The sequence below is a fragment of the Mustela nigripes genome, chromosome 1, assembly GCF_022355385.1.
Source record: "Mustela nigripes isolate SB6536 chromosome 1, MUSNIG.SB6536, whole genome shotgun sequence".
Lineage (NCBI taxonomy): Eukaryota > Metazoa > Chordata > Mammalia > Carnivora > Mustelidae > Mustela > Mustela nigripes.
In genome coordinates, this window is record NC_081557.1 from 18,078,939 (window position 1) to 18,092,864 (window position 13,926).

Below are 13,926 nucleotides of genomic sequence, written 5' to 3' on the forward strand. Positions count from 1 at the left end.
CAATCACTAGGCAGTTCTGTCCCTTACAAAACCTGTCCTACTTCCGAGCATGTTATGTGTTAGACAAGGTCACTGTATCTATGTCCAGAGTTTTTGCTGCAGCAAAATATAGGAATCATCATAAACGGGCACCAATAAAGTAATCACAAAAAATTATGGTTCACTCGTACAACGGAATTTTATGCAATGGTTAAAAAAAAGAACTCTAATGATACATAAAGATCTAGGTTACATAAAGTCTTAAAAAATGGAAGATGCTGAAAGGTGTATATAAAATGCTTCCTTGTGGAAAGATAAGAGAAAAATAAGAATATGTATTTTTATTTACAGAATATGAATTAACTCAGGTGTCACATCTGTTCTTTGAACTTATTGCTCTGGAACAGTGATGTGATTTGGTTTCCAATAGGCCCTTTGAACTGAAATAGACAGCACCTTGATTTTGAAAACACATCAAGCATGTATGCATTTTAAAAATTACATATAAATGCACTGGGTTTTGTCCCCTCCTCTCCATCTCCCCAAGTAAGGAGCTAGAGAAAGTTGCAGCCATTACTGGAAATTAAGCAGAGCAACAAATTACGCCAGCAAACTTTATTCCCTGAAGTTAGGAGGAGATAGAGATCCCAGTCTGTGGACCTCCTATAAACTGCTGAGTGCCCCCAGCTGCTTGTCCATATATATGTTCCTTACCTATGCATAAAGAAGTTCTGGAAGAATGTCCAATAAGCTGCTGTTCTAGTAATTATCTTTGGGAGGGGTACTGAATGAGAACTGGATTTCTGGGGTATGGGAGATTCTTTTTTTTTTTTTTTTTTAAGATTTTATTTATTTATTTGACAGAGAGAGAGATCACAAACAGGCAGAGAGGCAGGCAGAGAGAGTGGGGGAAACGGGCTCCCTGCTGAGCAGAGAGCCCAATGCAGGGCTTGATCCAAGGACCCTGAGATCACAACCCAAGCCGAAGGCAGTGGCCCAACCCACTGAGCCACCCATGCGCCCCAAGATTCTTTATATTATAGCTTCTTATTTATTTAAAATTTCTCTACCCCATGAATCCTATGAAAAAAAAAAAAAAAAACATAAATTTAATTAACAAGAGCCACCACCAGAGTTACCACCAAATGGCCTGCAGCCGAGAAGGAATTCTAGGAAGGAGTTCCCATCAAGGTTGCAATGTCAGGAAGCGGGTGGTCCCAGGGAACCCACCTCAGCCTGGCAGCCTGAGAATTCAACTCAGAGAGAGAAGTGGGGAGGCAGCCAGAGCTAGCCCAGCCACGGGAGAGCAGACTGTCGCTGAGTCACTGCACAAGCTCCAACCTGTTTCTATTCTCGGTGTTTATTCTGCTAGCACTTGATTTACAAGGAAAGAGTACTTCTGAAAAACATGATCTTAGCTGAACTGAGAGAAAAAGGGATTTTCCACCCCTCTGTCTTGATACACCATCTTCAGGGGAGGACTCGGCAGTAGCTCTCCTCCAGAGCCACCAAGAGAGACTAGAGATCCACGAATTCATTCACCGAATCACAGCCGTTTCCGGAACACCTGCTGTGTGTCAGACACCGTGCGAGCTGCTGGAAGGGATGAACAGGGTCTGGACAGAGATTTCTCCCCGCCGGGGCCACGGTCTCATGAGGCACAGGAGCCCCATCTTCTCCAAAAACAGACACTACGAGCACCAAGGCGTTAGAGGTGCACAGACCTAAATTCACGGAGAGTCCACTCACCCTCTAACCTTCCTCGCTAACTTCGCCAGTAGAGTTTGGAAAGCACCAGAAAGGAGAGCAAAGCAGGAGGAATGACAACAGAATTAACGAGCCTGTGGTTTGTGGTTCCCTAGATCCGAAAGAGGTGAAAACTCTCATTGACTCCAAGCTCTAGGCTGCGTGTTCTGGCTAAGGCACAGGGGGCTGAGACTCTGGCAGCCCCTCTCCCCCAGGGAATTTTCTCTGAAAAGAGGAATGTAATTCCTTATTGGAACAAATAGATAAGAATAAGGAATCAGCAGTAAATGCTCCCCGGGATGGAACAGGATGATTTTCCCCCAAACTGAAGGTTTCCAAGCCCAGGCGCCAGGCGCTGTGGTCCACAACAAACACAGCAGGTGCTTCCTCCTGTAAGCCAAACAGAGCCACCGGTGGTGGTAGTGGCTCCACTTCTTATCCACAAGGAAACCGACCTCAGAGGTCAGTATGGACAGAGAGGAGAGGGGCCTCGTGGAGCGTGAGGACCGGGACTGAAGCCCGCTGTCAGCGATCACCCCTGCAAGTCAGCATCACCGGTCAGTCCCTCGGGCCCGGTCCCCAGCCGGAGTTCAGAGGTAACGAGGATACCACTCTATGGACTACCGCAGGGGTTAAAGGAGTTCATCCTGAACCGGGCAGTTCCCAGAACAGGCCTGAGGCACCCGAAGCCGGGCAGGTGCGTGCCACCCGGGGCTGCGGACCTGGACGCCCACACTCCCAAGAACCTGACCCAGCGGTTTCTCTGCATCTCCTTCGGAGCACGGCCGGACCAGCCCATTCCCAAGCCTGGCAGGAAGGGCCCCGGTGAAACTCATGGAGGAGGCCGGCCGCGGGGAGCCAGACCTTACTGAATGAACGAAGGGTCACAAAGGGAGGAAGGTGGGCGCGAACTTGGGGGAAAAGGTGGCTTGATGAAGATGGAGGGGACGTCCCGGCTCACGGGGCTCCAGCTGCACCCGTGTCACGTATGAGGCTTCCAGGCCAGGCCTTGTGTGCAAACAGCGTCCTGCCGCTAACCAGCAGCAGCAGCAGCAGCAGCAGCCCCAGCCTGAGCTGGAAGGAGGAAGTGGGGACCCGGGAGTAATGGCAGAGGATGCTCATGCGGACCCAACCCAAAAGGGAACAGGGCACGACGTTCAGTCAGAAGCCAGAAAGGCCACAATAGGGGAAAAAATGGGGAACCACACACTGGCCTGTATTATCTCACCCTTTCTCCCCTCCCAGGCTGACTGGGCGCGACATCACCCCAGATGACAAGATTTCCTGTTATTACACAGACCCGCCATCTCGCCCCTCACTGTCTTGTCAACTCAACTTCCCACTTCTGTGGGCCTGAAGAGTAAACAAGACCGGGCCAGAGCCGGATCCGGGCTGGTGGTGGGGCACGGGGACCCCGAGGGGGCAGGTGGCGCAGGAGCGGCCCAGAGGACAGAGAGAAACCACCGCGGGTAGGAGCCACCATCTCCCTGGCACATGGGGAAAGACCCAGAGCAGCCAAATCCCAGGGGAGGAGGCCGTGGTTCCGAGACAGGCGTCATGGGGCTCGTGGTTCCCAGCATCCATCAGGACGGCCGGAGGAGCCGTTCAATATTCCCGCAACTAACTAGGGGCTGCCCCAATACTCAGGCCCCCCAACCCAGCGCCTTGGCAGGATCCAACCCGACCTCCTCGTGATCCAGGCCTTGTTCTCAATATGGTAGCTGGTCAGTACCCTCCAATCTGAACCCCAACCTGACTGCTGACTCCCCTGAAGATCACTTCCCTCGTTTCTGCAACAGAACACTCTTTTAAGGAGGCAGCATCTTTAAGCACTTACCTGCCGATGCCGCTTTCCTCCTTGGGTCCATTTTACTGGGGACCACTGGAGGCGATGTCCACGACTCATGTAAAATAAATGCAGGGACCCCCATACCTCTTGCTTTCCTACACCCTAAGCGGGGAGTGGGGACAGTAAAAAAAGATGGAGACAACCAACAGAGAGCTTCCACGGGCCTTCCTTTTTTTTTTTTTTTTTTTTAAATGTAATCTCTACACCCATTGTGGGGCTTAACCTTACAACCCCGAGATCGAGAGTCACAGATGAGAGGAGGCTGATGGCTCAGAGCCTTGCCCGGGGCCCTATACGTAGATCCTCACCCAAAATGAGGCCGACCTCAAAGTCAGCCCGTGGTACCCCACTTGCTCACAGGGGCAGGTGGGTAAGACGGGTGGAAGACACAGGTGGGCATGAACAGGGGGCGCTGCAGCGCACCCCCTGAAAGCCAGCAGCCAGGCCTTGGCTCCCACTGACCAGTTCCAGGCCAGACTACACTTCCAGTGTTACCCGATGTGAACTTTCCAGAGAGGCTTGGATTTTCAGGGGAGACTCAAAACACCGTACGGGCCAACCGCCACCACAGGGGCCAGCCCCAGAGGTTTCTGATTTGTCACTTCCCTCTCACTACTCTTCCCGCCCCCAAAGTCAAGGGTGTGTATCATCCAGAACAGACACAGGGACAACACATATACTCAGGCAGAACCATCTGGGCTGAAAAGAGACTCCATCGTAAGCCCTCCCAAAGCAGGGTCCTCAGAAAACAATGCCTCGCCTACCTCAGGATCTGGTAGTGAATCTATGTCCTATACCCAGGGGCGTCAGGCCTAGATCTAGACGATGCAGGCTCTGCGTTCCTTTTGTAGCCTGCTTACTCGGTGTTTAAGAACACGGGAGACTCGGGTTCAAATCCCAGCGTGGTGCTGACCAGCTCTGTGACTCCGGGCATGTTGCCCCGGTTTCCTGCGCCTCTGTGTCCTCATCCGTAAGACGGGGATACAGGACCTGCCTCAGAGAGCTGTGGGGAGTTCCAGAAGAACGGCCATATTGAAAGCATTCAGAATCGAGTCTGGCACACACTAAACCCGACACAAACGCCTGCCATCGTCATCACCTCCGGGAGCCTCGCCTCAGACCCTGCCAGCCTCTGGGCCGCATCCAGACTCTGCTCCTCCCCAGCTCGTCCCAGCGCTTCCCCCCATGTGGCTGCGGGTCCCACGACCCAACCAACAGACTCCCTCACAGAGATGGGAAAACCTGATGCGTGCATTTCCCTTTGGGGCATGGAGGGGCTCAGGCAGCCAAATGACTCAGGAGAAGGGCGTTTCAACTCAGACCCGTCAAAGACCAAGCGCAGTTCTTGGAACCTCTTTCCTTGAAAATCTCTGGGGTTTCCTCCACGCCGCCTCCCTCCCAGCAAGAACAGAAGCGGCGTGGTTGGAGAAGAGAAGGAAAATGTGAGTTTTCTGCCTCCGGCCAGCTGCAGATAACCCATCTCTGGCTTCCGGAAACCTGGCCTCTGAGCATTCATTAAGGCAGAGGGAAAAAAAATGCTTCCAGGGGAGGAGGGGGGGAGGTGGGAAGGCCTGACCCTCACCTGCTCATCCTCTAGATTTCAACATCCTCCAACTATCACCTTCCCCCCAAAAATTCCATGCTCCCCTTTTGGACTCCCCCGGCACCCTGCCTTGTGCTCGTCCCCCACTGCACACACGGTCTTTGGCGAGCTCACCAAACCCAAACCTCAGACCCAGGTGTGCCCCTACTGCCAAACAGCAGCCCCATCAGCATTGAGGCCGGGGACAGGATTAAAAACCACATTGATGCCCCCTAGAGAGTTTATACTAAGAGGACCTCCAAGTACTCACGATCACGTACTAACCCTACCGCTACAAAGAAGGCCAGGGCTGGCCGTGGGGACGTGGGGACGCTGATTTCGGCTTTGATTCTGGACTTGGACGTCCATCAAAGTTTATTACCGTTTGGCTAGAGTAGAACAGAGAACGGAGTCATTTCCTCTCGTTCTTTTCTCGGCGGAAAGGACAAACAGCTGGCTCCTTGTAAGCACCCAGCCTCACCCAGACCCCAAGTCCAGCACATTCTTGGAGGAGCCCGTCCTGGACCTCTCTTGTTCAAAGTGAGCTCACTGCATCCGAACTGCTTGGGGGGTCTTTAAACAACACCGCCCGCGCGGCAAGTCACCACACTGCCCTGTGCTCTCACACGTGATACTCGTCCATCAGTTATCACTTTACTATCACCACCATTTCACTAGGATAGGCGCCGTAATGGTTAAAGTATTTACGCACTAGACCCTGCCCTCGTGACGGGCGTTTAGCACCATCTTGTTCCCCCAACCACCTTGAGGTTGATGCTATTACTATCCCTGTTTTATGGAAGGAAAAACAGAGACCGAGAAAAACAAAGGAACTTGCCCAAGGTCACACAGCTGGTCTCCTCTTGATGCCCAGTCTCTCTGAATCTGGGCACGACTCTTTTTTAAAATTTTGTTTATTTATTAGACAGACAGATCACCAGTAGGCAGAGAGGCAGCGAAAGGAAGGGAAGCAGGCTCCGTGCTAAGCAGAGAGCCCGACGAGGGGCTCGATCCCAGGACCCTGGGATCATGACCTGAGCGGAAGGCAGAAGGAACCCACTGAGCCACCCAGGCACCCCTAGACACGACTCTTAACAAGTTAAAAAATTCTACTGGACCTGGCACAGATCTTCTGGCACAAAGACCCATCACAACGGACTGCGAAGTGGGCTGGAGAATCACGGGTCTTCTCTCCCTCCACATTCTCTTCCCTATGTTCCTTCTGTCCTGTGCCCCCGCCCCCCCCCCCCCATACACCCTCCGCACTGGACATCCCTCCACCCTGCTGGGTTTATGGACCTACTTCCAAAAGAGAAAAGAAAAGGAAAACCAAAACCCAAATGTCTCCACGAAGAGCAGCAGGGCTGTTCTGGCATCTTAATTGCTGAAATGAGGGGCAGCTGTGTTCATTCCCACGCAGGCACCTGCAGATGTGGGCACGCGTGCGGGCCGGCTCACCTGACTCCGCTGCGCACCTGACTCCACTGCGCACCGGGTCACACCGACGCCTGGCACGCCTAGCACGTGCCCAGTCAGGCTCTGAGTGTCTGTGATGTGACAACCCATCTCCACACTAACCACTCTCCTGGAGAAGGCCAAGAACGCTGACAGCTGAAAGTCTGGTTTTTGACAGCTTTGACGTCTTCCGGGCTCACGTCACATCTGGGCAATCAGTGTCAAACCCCAACCACGGGTATTTCTCACCGGCAAGAAAATGGCTCAAAACATAGGAAAGAACAGCCAGTCCTGCCCTCCCGTTCCCCAGACCCAACAACTGGAAAGGAGTAGAGGCGGGGGCGGCAGGGGTGGTCATGCTTCTCAGAGGGGGGTTAAGAATCATAGCACATGATGAAAGACGGGGTCTCAGGGGCCTCGTGAAAGGAAAGCAGAAGACCAAGACCATCCGTTTAAACTTTCTTCCAGTCTGGAACCTCCGACTCTAGGAGGTGGTACTAAGAACATAGGTGTTGCTCCAGGCTGACCTGTGTCCCTGCCAAGCTCCTGTGTTGAAGTCCCCCCCTCTCCCTGTGCTGGTACTTGGAGATGGGGCCTCTGGAAGGTCATCTGGTTTCCATGAGATCACGAGGGTGTGGCCCTCGAGATGGGATTAGTGACCTTATTAGACAAAACGGGAGAGCTTGCTGAGCACAAAGGGGCGGAGCCCTGGGAGGACACAGTGAACGACCAGCGAGGACCTGGGCTCTCCGCTGGAACCGAATCTGAGGGCGCCTTGACCTCAGACTTCCCAGCTTCCAGACCGGCCAGAAGTAAATGCCTATAGTAGAAGCCACCCGGCCTGTGGCACTGATGACAGCAGCCTGAGCCCACTAACACAGGTGTCTGAGACAGGCGTTCAAGTCCCGACTCCGCCCTTTCCATTGCTGGAGGACCTCGGACAAGAGTTATTTTATTTTCCTTATCCACACGTTTATGGATAAGGAACACATTCAGAACAACAGTTACCTCACACGGCTGTGAGGAGAGTCGGCTGTGAGGAGGGTTGAGGGGGCTGATGGAGGTGAGAGGTGCTCCATGCTTTTCCAGATGAGCTCCCTTCCCCCATCATGTGAACTCGGTGCTAGGCCAGCCCTCATCAGCATGGCCTTCACGCACGCTGGGGCTCCTCAGGTCAACACACAGCCTCTGTCCCATTCAGCCCACAGATACGTTTTGTTTGACCTGCACTAATGTTTGGGGGAAATTCGGATTGTTTATTAACATTTAAAAGCCAGGAAATTTCACATAAAAGTCTTAATTTCCGGTTGAGAAAGAGGCTGACATGGCACCTGCCCCACGTCCTTCCAGGGCGATCCACAGTCCCCTCTCCACACAAGGGCAACACTCACCTCTGTGCCTCCAGCCAGCCTCCCACATTCAGAAGACTTGCTGGGCACCTGCAGGCCTCTCAGTTAGCAACAACCCCCCAGGGATAACAGGTCTGGTGGAATCTTCCGGGGCCAGTACTTTTCCTTGCTGCCCACAAACAAAGATTTTAAGTACAATTTCAGGATCGGTCTCCCGAAGAGAGGAACAATTAGCACGTTCCTGAGTCACTGTTTTATTTATTTATACTTCCACTGTGAGCTAAAGAACCCTCCCGGGGAGGCCAGGATCTTAGTTCTTGGAGTAAAATAGAGTTCCTACAATCCAGGGGTTGGCTGACCCTGCTTTGCCCCTGTCACTTGACTTCTTGGGGCCTCAGTTTCCTTCTCTGTAAAAGGAGGCCTTGGGCTGGACCAGCTCTATTGTCTCTTCCCTATTTGGGTAATTACTATGTGAAATTCAAGCTCCTGGGTAGAAATTCAACACACCTCAGTTTACTTCTGAGCCCCAAAGGTTTTAATGAAAGCAGAGCTCTTAAAACACCTCACTGACCCTCAAAACACACAACTTTACTAAATGTAAACAGGACCCAAACAATGGCCCTGTTGATTGTTCCGCCCACTCCAGGGCTGGGTCTTTCGCCTTGATGTTCTGCACTTAACACACCAGATAAGCAAGAACACTTAGGACATTAAAGGGCCTAATGCGCAACCTCCTTCCCCAGCTCTGGGCTTGTCTGTCTCTCTCTGTCCTCATTTCCCAAAACACAAACCTGACCGTACCACCCCCAAACCTCGGGTAGTCTTTGCTCGTAGGCCTTTTCTTGGTTTCTTGCTCACTGTCACCACAGGACCTTTGTACCTGCAGTTTCACCTGGTGAATTCCCACCGGTCCTCCAGAAGATGGAACAAGCAGGACATCACTCCTGGCCTTGACAAGATGGGAGTCATAGAGATGTGCTTTCCTCACAGCAGCTCTCACAACAGCACTTTTACATTTTATAGGTATAATTAGTTGACCAGTGATGGTCCCCCCGACTGAATACTGAAATCACAGGACAGCAGGGTGCACCTCGGTCTTTGCTCAGTGCTGTCTCTCCAGTGCCTGGCCAATAAGCAGCACTCAAATATTTGTTGAAGGAGTGAATAAATTTATGAAAAGCTGACACTACTGAGAAGATTCTGGAAGACAAGAAACCCCTCAAGGACCACATCTTACTGAGGGTTGTATTGCCAAAACTTTACCGTAATGACTGCCACAACGCACACAGTCATAAGAGCCCCCAGTACTTCGAGAGCCCCGACCCTGTCCTAACAGGTCATTTATACAATATCTCAATTTAAATCTCTACAAGAATCCTAGGAAGTAGGCACATTTCCCATCCATACTTCATGTAAGAGGAAACTGAGGAACAAAGAAGTTGGTAAGAAACTTAAGTTAGTAAAAGCCACAAGGGCAACAGAATTCCAAACAGTCTGGTTTTAGCCATGAGGCCATCTTGCCCAATATGGCACCTATTGATTAAGCAGGGCACAATCCCTATGTACAGATGTGACATCTGCCGTATGTCAACCCTCCACCCCGTGGTTGCCCCCACCGTGCCCCACACAGGAATAAATGGATGAACCCCGCCATGGATCATTATTATCTAGACAGATAAGGGTCTTGGAGCTTAGTAGCCCTATGAGCCAGTAAAAGTTGACAGAAGCTATAAGAACCAAGCAGACAAAAACTTTAAGCTAAGGCTGCCAGTGGGACAGCCCCCACTGCCCCAGCTCAGGCCGACAGAGGGGAACCTCAGGTCCACAGGTGGAAAATGGCCCCTGACCTAGTCATCCACGTACCTGATGTTTTCATTCAGTGCATACAGCTCGTTGCTTTGCAAGCCACCTCCTTTGAAGACATTGATCACGGCAGTCTGGACGCTATGGGGGAAACAGAAATGAGCCCTCATTAAAGGATCTGCCTGCCTAGGGGAGCCTCAATCAACAGCTCAGGGCTAAAAGCAGGTGCAAGGGCCAGGGAACCCATGGCACAAACAGGGCCCCGTTTTCCATCCCTAGAAATCCATTATTTCCTTCCCCGGGTCAGTGGAGAGACAGGAAGAGTGAGACCAAGAAGATCCAAAAGCAGACCCTGCCCCCCAAGTTTCTCAAAGGCAAGCCGGTCTTCCTCACTGGCCCCATCGGCCGCGCTGCTAGCAAGCAGCCCTCACGAAGGACAGATGCTGGGATGTGCTCTCAGGACGCTGGGCCTGGAGGAATTCAAAATGGCACAAGCGGATGCCTGGGGTTCCTTCACTTAGGAGGTCCCTGTCCCTGCAAGGTCCCTGTCCTTGCCTGTGTGCCTGGGGCTGATATGAACTGCTTTTTCCTTGTATTTTTGATAGGGTTACCTTGGAAGAGTCTCACTGAGGCTAGCCTCTCTTGCCCCTTCCATTCCCCTCCTGGGAGGTGCAGAGGCATTGGTGGGTTAGTCCCTGGCGGGGCCACAGCTAAGTCTTGACTCCACAGGCTCTGTGGCACCAGCCCAATATGTCAGCAAGCAGCAGACTGCAATCTCTTCTTTATTGAGGATCCCAGGGCTTTTTTTTTTTAAGAACACAGATCCATTCACAGCGAAACATGTCAGAGCCCCATCTTCAGCCCCATTGCGAGAGTTGTGCATTCATGAGAAAATCCAGAATGAGTCAAAGCACAAAGAATTCAGTAATGTTTTAAAATAATGATATGCTAGGTGCTTGGGAGGCTCAGTCAGTTAAAATCATGAGGCATTTAATTCATCCAAAGAGTAATGGCTAGATCCGAAAGCAGCAGCCCAGAAGGATGCAAAACGTGGTGCTGATTCTGTCTCCACTCATTGCTTGGTGTATAAAACATCGGCCAGACCCTGCATAAAAGCCAGTATCACCTTCCCCATGCACCTTTGGCTCATTATACCACTCATGGGGCTTATGTCTTACCTTCCCAGAGAGGTAACAGGTGACTTGAGGTTCCTTACTCGGGCCCACCCCCGGGTACGTGAATAGGCTGGGGTTGACCAAGAAGCAGGAACAGAAGCCGTCAATTCCAACCCAAATTTCCTGGGCCGGTTAACTGACTTGGGTTGCCAGAGGCCACCAGGGGCTCAAACAAGGGAAGGCAGCGGACATGTCGTCCACAGGAAAATGTGCTTTCTTCAACAGCTGCCTAGCTGTACAATCATGACCTTCTGGAACAGAGCTCTCCAAAGAAGCAGAAGCTAAGCCAGTCCCCAGGCCCTGCTCTGGCCGTTGGCCACCGTCCACTTCACGACAATCGCCCCCTCCCTGTTACCTGTTCCAGGCCGAGTTGGAGCTGAGCTGCAGAGCCTGCCGGGCTGCTTGGAACCGGGGCAGATCGCTGAGCACTGGGGAGCTCATGAAACGCGGCCTGGGCCTACGGAAGGAGCCCATCTTGTGGAACTCAGTGGGCAGACTGGGAGCGAAGCCGCGGGTCATAAGTCCAGGTGAGGGGAGCGCCTTCTCCTCTGGACCAGAAGGTTCCGAGTGCCCCCGGGAAGGGCTTCTCCCAGGGCTGCCCTCAGGTTCTCAGGATTTCTTAAAACCACAAATTTAGCCAACACCTGAAAAGAAAGGACGCTTTGTATTGAAAAGTCCCAGGTTGAGCAGATCATTTTAGAGGAGATTGGCGGGGATTTTCCAGCCACACCATTTTAAAAACGACTCCAGCACCCGGCAATAACATCCATCCCCTACCAGCTCCCATTCACAGGTTTTCACAGGTCTCCTTTTGACTCTAACACCGTGCTTGCCCCAGGTGGGAAGCCAGTGACAATGGGCATAGGTTAAGGCAATCCTACAGAAAAGTGATTTCTACGCTGTGCTTGACGGTGGTTCCTATAAACACCAAGGTCTGGGCACTGGCTGGGTTTCTGTAGACGCCGCATCACTGTGCATTAAGAGATGGCTTTTTAAAAAACTCCTTAACAAAAGAACACAGGAGCTCCTTCTCCTGGCACTAAAGACCTTCCATGATCTGCCCTGAGCATGCCAGCCCATGTGTAGTGCTCAGTATTTCCCGAAGCATCAGTGCCTCCTCACTCGGGCCCATCTCACCATCCTTATGTGCTGTTCACTCATTCATTCCATCAGAACATATTTACTGAGTGTTCGTCATCGATTAACCACTGGGAGCTGTGGAGCATCCAGATTTCTAAGACGTAGTCCCTGCCCTCAAGAGGCTCAGGGTCTACTGAGAACACAAATGTCTGTGTATCCATATACACAATAATTATTGTTTCCTGATTTTATTTATTTTTTTTATAAATTTTAATTCCAGCCGAGTTGACATCAGTGTTGGTTTCAGGTGTACGACACAGGGATCCAACACCTCCACGCATCCCTGGGGCTCTTCGTGACAAGGGTCCTCCCTAACCCGCAGCCTCTGCTCCCCCCCCCCCCCCACCTCCCCTCCGGTCACCCTCAGTTTGTTCTCTATAGGTAAGAGTCCGTTTCTTGATCTGCCTCCCTCTCTATTTTGCCTTTGCTTGTTTGCTTTGTTTCTTAAATTCCTCATGAGTGAAATCATATGGTATTATTCTTCTGCTGACTTATTTCACTGAGCGTAACATAGTACACTCTAGCTCCATCCATGATGTCGCACACGGCAAGATTTCATTCTTTCTGAAGGCTGAGTAATATTGCCTTGTCTTTATACACCACGCCCTCTTCATCCACTCATCAGTCCGTGGTCACTTGGGCTGCTTCCCTATTTTAGCTACTGCAGTTAATGCTGCTATAAATAGAGGAACGCACGTATCTCTCTGAATTAGTGTTTCTGGTTTTTTGTTTTGTTTTGTTTTGTTGGTGTTTTTTTGTTTGTTTATTTTTGTTTTTTGGTAAATATCCAGTGGTGTGACTCCTGGATCATAGGGTGGCTCTATCTTCAAGCAATATATACTGACCATACATCATGCACCGGCCACTCACCCAGGTACTGGGGATGCAGTGGTGGCTCTGGACAACACGGTCACTGCCCAGTAGAGCTCACCACCAGTGGGCAGGGCTCCACGCCATGCTTCTTCCCTCTCCCTAGCTTCTGATTGTTTTTACTGCTTCCCTTGCCCAGAATTCCCTTCCTTTTCTTCTCTCCTTATCTAGATCTAACTTACCCTGCAGGGCTGGGCTCAAGGATCCTGTCCCCTGAGCAGTTCCCAGGACTTGATGGCTTTTTGGTTAATGGTCATGGCTTTGGAATGAACCCAGGTTTGAGTCTTAACCAGGCCCCACCCCAGCTGCATGACCTGGGGCACATGGGGTCCAAGAGTCCAAGACTATGAGCAGTGCCACCCACGCAGGTCTGACGAGAGGAGACATGAGATTGTGTGATGCACCCAGCAGAATGGCACACCCAAAACTCGTTTTCCTCAGCACCTCTGCTCCTGTCATTTTAGTCTCAGATTCTTTTTTTAATTTTAAGATTGTATTTATTTAAAGGAGAGAGAGCAAGAGCCCAGCAGGTGGAGTACCAGGCAGAGGGAGAAGCAGGCTCCCCGCAGAGCAAAGAGCCCGACGTGGGACTCGATCTGCCCCTCCACCTTCTTCTCAGGATGAACCCACAGTGACTTAACATTTTTCAGTATGTACCGCAGAAATCAAAATAGGCCTGCTCCCTTTCCAAGTCTCAACGACTACTCAAGTGCCACTGGAATTTGGAAAGATCTTTGCAAATCATCAGACGAGGCCAAGAAGAAATAAAACCATGGAGCCCCTTCAGAAGCCTTCCACAGGTTGGCGTTGGGATTTCATTTGCCCAGTAAAGGTCCCACTGTTGAAAGAGGATCCATTTTGCTGCCCTTCTTTAAACGCACCTGCTAAGTGCAATACATTGGTGTAATTACAGGATATTAACTCCTTTTACGAGGACCTGAGACTTGAGGTGACCGAGCGGCCTCCCACTCAGGGCAC

General features: G+C 51.4%; 1 protein-coding gene across 7 annotated transcripts in view; it reads right to left on the reverse strand.

Moving 5' to 3' along the window:
* Nucleotides 1-13,926, reverse strand: part of PRR5L (proline rich 5 like) — a 144,161-nt gene that overhangs the window by 39,695 nt on the left and 90,540 nt on the right. For all 7 annotated transcript variants that reach the window (XM_059405566.1, XM_059405548.1, XM_059405556.1 and 4 more), the window contains 2 exons: nucleotides 11,294-11,582; nucleotides 9,824-9,904 (listed from right to left, as the gene is read on the reverse strand). In XM_059405566.1, the coding sequence (XP_059261549.1) occupies nucleotides 9,824-9,904; nucleotides 11,294-11,457 (245 nt within the window). In that variant the 5' untranslated portion in view covers nucleotides 11,458-11,582. The remainder of the gene's footprint in view (nucleotides 1-9,823; nucleotides 9,905-11,293; nucleotides 11,583-13,926) is intronic.